The sequence below is a fragment of the Rhizophagus irregularis genome, chromosome 8 (genome assembly GCF_026210795.1).
Source record: "Rhizophagus irregularis chromosome 8, complete sequence".
NCBI lineage: Eukaryota > Fungi > Glomeromycota > Glomeromycetes > Glomerales > Glomeraceae > Rhizophagus > Rhizophagus irregularis.
The window spans coordinates 3700030-3707570 of NC_089436.1; the positions used below are offsets into that span (position 1 = coordinate 3700030).

A 7541-nucleotide genomic window follows, 5' to 3' on the forward strand; every position below is an offset into this window, starting at 1 on the left:
TATAATATTTTACAATTCAACAACCGCGCGGGTGTTTTGGGACAATCATGTTTAGAACCACTGTTCCAAATACAACATTTAATTGAACATGCCCGCATTCATAAGAAACCACTATGGATTGCCATACAAGATTTATCAAAGGCTTACGATAGAGTCGATATAACACTACTACGACTAGCTCTGCAACGTATTAAAATTCCGGAAAAGATAATTACTTTTTTTATTAATTTATTTTCTAATCGATACAACTCCATCATTCTACCTAATGGAAATTTAGCATTGTACAAGGTTCTACAGGGTATAGACCAAGGTGAAGTTGTTTCACCGCTTTTATGGAATATATATTACGACCCCCTGTTTTATCACATCAATCAACTATCACATCTTGCTTATAAGTGTGACACTACGAAAATCAAAAATATTTATCACAAAGATTCTGACATCATTCACAATTTTGAATTATCCCTGGTCGGATACCTCGACGACACCACCTGGTTTAGTCCTTCCTTAGATATGCTTGAAACTAAACTAGACATTGCGCACTCATTTTATGATTTAGCCAAAATTAAAGTGAATATTGATAAATACAAAATCCTTACAAATCAACGATTAGGAAATGATAGAAAAACTGTACAACTCACCATCAATGGCCAAAATACAGATGTTGATATCGTCTCAAAATATAAAGGCACAAGAATTTTAGGATTATATATTAACCCTTTAGATAGACACCAACAAACATTAATCAAAGCGCGCTCGATCATTATGAATCATGTGATCACAATGCGCCACAAAAAAATTGCTCATGCTCACGCAATATATATTATTAACAAAGTTATTTTTCCAAAGTTAGAGTATCTATTTCAGCACACGATCTTAAATTACACTCAAGTACAGAAATTGGTTGCACCTCTCAAAAAATTATTTAAAAAATTTTTTTCTTTACCACTTAATACGGCAGACAATATTATTTATAATAACATGTACCCACATATTGATAATTTGATGGATTTATTAGTCAAATCACAATTAAATGTACTATCGGCTCTATTCAATACTGATATCTTAAGACCTATAGCGATTCAAAAATTGGATATTTTAACTCAAGAACTTTGGTATACAGGAATACCTCGCGATACTAATAAATATATAGGTAAAATCTCCTCACCGAACTACTTATCAAAAAGTTTATCTCTATTACAACAATATCAAATTCATTTGGATCCCACCATCAGCTATGGCATTATAGGGGGACACACACCAATAGTGGAATACCTTCCGAACTTATCATCTAATGATTACAAATCTTTACGAAACAAAAGAATTATGTATATAGACCAACTAGTATCCGCAGACGGTAATTACCTTCTGACTTGGAATGAAGTAAAACGTTTAAACAACAATAATTTTAAAGGACCTAAACCTAATTGGTTTAAATTATTAGAAAATGAATTCATTCTAAGTAATTATCGTACTTTAACACATCCACTTAACGACAATTACACAATCCCAGCACGCTTACAACAAATCCCTGATCAATCCTTGGGTAATCATAAAAAGCGTAATGAATGGACATATCATTGGGATGTTAGATTACAAACTTGTATTATTGGAAAAACATATATACAAGATACTGATACGCATAGTTCCATTACTATCATGGAACACTATTTACCCTATAATAATTCTTTAATACCAAATAATGTCACCGTTCAATCATCACATTCTTTACCCTTAATTTTAACTCCTTGTCCAGGTTGTCATTTTAATGACCATAGTTTAATTTTACAAGACGCACGTATTAAATGTTCAATTTCTATGCGTACAAATCGTCTTTCAACCTTTAATACCTTTAATCACTTAAACCAAGAACATAAAAGATTTAAAAATCTTCCCCTATCTAAATATTATGTTAGCACCAAACCTTTACATCAAATTAGACATAGTGCATATAGTATTTATTTATCTCAACATCATGTTAATATAGTAACTCCCATCACTACAACATTAGAAATACCATCGTCACATGATGAAAATCATGTTTTACGACAATTATCGTCTGTTATAGATTCTGCCCTTTTATGTGACGATAATATTAAATTAATTTTAATAGAGATAGCTTCAAAATTTTTTTCTTTTACTAATTTTCGATTTTATTCAGATGGTTCTGTTTCAGATATAGGTACAATTAATAGCAAATCTGGGTTTGGTTGGATTCAGACAGATCCCCTTTTACCACAACTTTCTTTTTCAGGATCTACTGTTTTTTTCCCTTCTTCTTTTAAAAGCGAAAGCTTTGCTATTTTGACAATTTTATTAGTTTTACCTCCTAATGCTACATGTGAAATATTTACTGATTCACAGAATTGTATAGATACTTTTAATCAACGTTTAGGTTCACCTTCAATTAGTCCACGACGTAGACTGAAACAAAATAATTTTTTAATATGGGATCTTATAATGTGGTTAATATCACATCATCACCTTACGGTCCAACTGAGAAAAGTTAAAGGACATAGTAACAACAAGGCTAATGATCAAGCAGATGCCCTAGCTAAACAAGGCAGATATTCGCTCGATCCAATAATCGTTAATCACAAATTTTTTCACCAAAGTTCCCTAGCGCTTTTCAACTACAATCATATTAGCGTAATTGATCGTAATTTACGCAAGTGGAGTAATATACCCATTTATTCTAGAATTTTCAACATGGCTATGAACAACAGCTCACTGTTACCCATCAACCATCAAATAACATATGGCGACATCGATTGGATTTATACCAAACAATGGATTAATTCTAATCCTTTTGACATGCCCACGTCGTCTAAATTATCCAAAATTCAATCTAATAGACTCAAGAAATCTACCTTTACATATCCAACAGGCAATATTTTGCAACGCAATTACCCCAACCTTTATCCTCTAGGCCGTATTCACTGTATGGAATGTTCGATTGATGAAGATACTAATGCACATATTGGTTTATGCCTATCTCATCGTCGATCTATAACGTCGCTCCTGACCAAATTCAAAAAGAACCTGATTGATCTTCTTAGGAAAGAAGGCACTAGTAATATATCCTTTGATATAGAATCAAGGGTTAACAATTCTAATATGTTCAAAGTCTTCCCGGACATTTTAGACGCGGCTCGTCTACTTGATTCTCCAGATCAAATACGTATCCCTCGAGAACAACCATGGATTTTATTATTACACCACCTTATCCCTCGGGATCTAGCTGTATTTTTTGACAATTACTTCAGCAAAGCGGCGGAAAGGTCGCGTTTCCTGATACAATACGTCACCGACTTTATCTCGGAATTGACATCCATTACTTGGTCATCACGTTCCCGCTCGTTCAAAAAGTGGGAAAAAAGCTTAGATATTACTTTAAAGAAAAAGAAAAATTACCGAAAATGCACCTGCATTACCTCTGGTCGGGCGTCTTCATCGGCTGCTACTTTATCTTCTACCGTTACCCATCAGCGTCGCAGTCGATACACTCGTTACTATCACAACAAAGTTTTACCATATTACAAACAAAATGTCAATTTTGACGTGTCCGCGTGTATACGCTGGACAACCTGTAATTTTTTACATAGTGGTTCTTGGGAATCTTATAGAGATAATCTCTTATTTAATTTAGATAATTTCTCCCCTGTACAATCCTTTTTAGATTCACTTAGACCACGTATTACTTAGTGCTAAAGCCTTTACTTTGGTTTATTGGGATGTGATGTCGTGTTAGGGACTCCTCCAAGTTTGTTGAAAGTACCAGAGTGGCGCTGTCCTCGGGCGGTTTGATTATAGCTTAGTATTAGATAGCGTTCGACTTTTGTTTTATCTTTTGTTCTTGTCTATCTTTCTGTAATCTTGTTCACGTGGTTTTAAAAATAAAAAATAAAATAAAAAGGTTAGATAAAGTGTATAAAGAAATTTAAGACTTATATATATGATTTTTAAAGTGTATATTTATTCAAAATAAACAATAACTTAGAATAATAAAACAACACAAATAAATAAAATACTAATTCATAAATCATGACAAAATATAAAATATTGTCAATAAACCTTCTTTATCACCGTTCGCCCATTCTTTTTTTTTTTTTTTTTCACTCGCGTAAACGCCTCTCTTTATTATTAAATTGATAAAAAGCGCACTAATTACAAACAAAACAAAAAGAGAAACATTGAAATTGCCAACGTCAAGCATTGACAATCACTCCATACCAGGCGCTTCGGCCTACCGCTCGGTCAACACACAATCACCTTTAAATACTAGTACTCTATAATAAGACTAAACTACACAGATTAGAAAATGGAACTACTTTTTTACATGTCTACGTTTACCACCTCTACCTCTTCCTCGGCTACCAGGTTTACCTCCTCTTTTTTTCTTTTCTATACTTACTGACCATCCTTCGCCCTCCTCATCATCACTATCACTTTCAATCTCTTCTTCTTCTTTCGTTCTAACTCCTTGCTTAGCCATTAAGCGCTTTCGTTGTCCTTCTTTTATCATCTCCTTGTACTTACTGGGAACATTTTGTTTTATTTTTTCTTTGTCTTCTTCAGTCCCGTTCACCCATTCTATATATTGTTCGAAATTTTGGTATAAATGTAAATTAAACTTAGTATAAATTATACAAAGTATAAATTACACTGTTACACTGCTGATCACTGGAATCTTATACTACTTCGACGTGGCGCAGATCCCCGTAACACTTACTTATGAGGGTAGAACTTAACATTTTATTTCTTTTAAAAAAATTTTTTAGAATTTATTTATAAATTAATTTTTCTTTATTTTATAAAAAAATGAGAATAGATCTTTAATTGAATCATTCACATAATAAAAAAAAATTATTATATTTTTTTGGTTATTCGTAGACTAATGATTATATTACAATAAAACTTTGGTTATGGTAAAAAGTAGTAATGCAGTTGGAACTGTCCCAATAAATTGGCCGGCATATAGCAGATTGTGACACAGTTACGGCAAAAACCGTGTGGAACCAATTAATGTTATTAATGCCGTAACTTTTACGCCGTAGAGTATAAATAGTCTGGATAGCATAAAATAGTTTAATAGTATACATGGCTTGACGATATAAATTTTTAAATCTCTCCGAATTTGTTATAAAAATTTAAAGTTTCCATACTGATTTCAAATAACTTCTTTGATTATAAATTTCATAGAACAATAATTTTAATAGTAATGAAGGAAAAAAAGAATGAATAATTAGAATGATATGATATATTAAAAGTATAAAATAAAGTATGTAAATATGTTTTTAAGAAAATTTAAATTTTAATAAATATTACACACAAGTTATAGTGACTATTTACGGTACATATACCAGTTATGGCAACATATACCAATTACGGCACATATACCAGTTACGGCGCATTTACCAGCTCCAATTAAAGTAAAGAGTTATAACTAGGTATAACTCAATTGTAATACGGCTAATACCAATGTGATTTAGTTCCAACTGCATCTATAGTAAGAAGGTATTTGATTCTTATATAAATCGCAAAAAAATATTTATGTAAATAAGGTAACCCCTATTTTACTAGACAAGAATTTTGGAAATTTTGAAAAATATTAGTTAATTTAACATTGTTACATCAAAATTCTTCTGTTTTTTGAAATATATGATAAAAAAACAAGTCTACAATTTTCAGGACAAATTTTAATTCGCTCGGATATTATAATCTTGTTATATTAAAAGATTATTTAAACTTCCTTTAGATTCTTGACATCCATTTTCAATAGCTTGTTTATACCAATAAATAGCTTGTTCTATGCTTTTTTCAGTTCCTTCACCTTTTTCGTGCAAAGTTGCAAGGCTTCTTTGAGCATTAACAATTCCTCCTTCCGCAGCTATTTTATATAGACCAAATGCTTTTTCTTTATCAGTATCAATTTCTATTCCATGACTGTAAATATGTCCAAGTTTATATTGAGCATCTATAAATCCTTGATTAGCTGACTTTTTATAAAATTCAAATGCTCGCATTTCATTTTGACAAACACCCATACCTAACTCATAAAATTCACCTAATTTATATAATGCAAGTTTATTGTCATTTTCTGCGGCCTTATGATACCAATAATTAATCTTATCCAAGTCATTTATTATTTCTTTTTCATCTTTTATATAATTATTTTTACCAGCCGCCTCATCATATAATTCAAACCCTTTTTCTTTATTAACTTCTGTTCCAATTCCATTTACATAAAAAAATCCAAGTTGGAACTTTGCACTTATACATCCATTTTCAGCCGATTTTTTATAAAATTCAAATGCTTTAATTTCATCTTTATTTATATAAACCCCTAATTCATAAAATTCTCCTAAATTATATTGTGCTAACTTGTCTCCATTTTCTGCTGCTTTTTGAAGCCAATAAACAGACTTTTCTATATCCTTTCTTGTTCCAATTCCAAAATAATAACAATCACTAATCCAAGTTTGGGCATCTATACTTCCATTTTCTGCCGCTTTATTACACCAATAAATAGCTTTTTCTAAATTTATTATTGTACCTTCACTATATAAGATTCCGAGACTATATTGAGCTACATGATGTTCTTTTTTAGCAGCAATTTCATACAACTCAAATGCTTTTTCTACATTAACTTCAGTTCCAATTCCAAAATCATAACAATATCCAAGTTGAAATTGAGCGTCTAAGTAATCTTTTTCTGCTGATTTTTTATAATATTCAAATGCTTTAATTTCATTTTTTTCAACTCCTTTTCCAATTTCATAACAAATACCTAAATGATACTGCGCTATTTCATATCCACTTTCGGCTGCTTTATTATACCAATAAATAGCTTTTTCTAAATCTTTTTCTGTACCCACATTATTTTCATATAAAACTCCAAGAATATTTTGTGCGATTATATGCTCCTTTCTGGCAGCAATTTCATACAACTCAAATGCTTTTTCTACATTAACTTCAGTTCCAATTCCATTTAAATAGCAATACCCAAGTTGAAATTGGGCGTCTAAGTAATCTTGCTCTGCTGATTTTTTAAAATATTCAAATGCTTTAATTTCGTCTTTTTCTACTTCTTTTCCAATTTCATAACAAACACCTAAATTATACTGTGCTACTTCATACCTATTTTCTGCTGCTTTATTATACCAAAAAATAGCTTTTTTTAAATCTTTTTCTGTACCTTCGCCATTTTCATATAAAATTCCAAGATTGTTTTGTGCAAGTATATGCTCTTTCTTAGCGGCAACTTTATATAATTCAAAAGCTTTTTCTTTATTAATTTCAGTCCCAATTCCATTTAAATAATAATATCCAAGCTGACATAGTGCATCTATATATTCTTTTTCAACTAATTTTTTATAATATTCAAATGCTTTAGTTTCATCTTTTTCAACTCCTATTCCGATTTCATAACAAAAACCTAAATTATATTGTGCTACCTCATTTCCATTTTCTGCCGCTTTATTAAACCAATAAAAAGCTTGTTTTAAATCCTTTTCGGTTCCTACACCATTTGCATATGA

The 7541-nt window shown here is 31.0% G+C and overlaps 1 protein-coding gene across 1 annotated transcript; it reads right to left on the bottom strand.

The window, feature by feature from the left end:
* Nucleotides 1–3843: 3843 nt before the first annotated feature.
* On the bottom strand, nucleotides 3844–4754 carry OCT59_028695 (uncharacterized protein; the record flags this gene model as incomplete). The annotated part of the gene is made up of 4 exons (XM_066147482.1): nucleotides 3844–3875; nucleotides 4075–4135; nucleotides 4340–4593; nucleotides 4733–4754. 4 exons carry the CDS (start codon nucleotides 4752–4754, stop codon nucleotides 3844–3846), a joined length of 369 nt encoding a protein of 122 aa, XP_065994190.1.
* Nucleotides 4755–7541: the final 2787 nt, after the last annotated feature.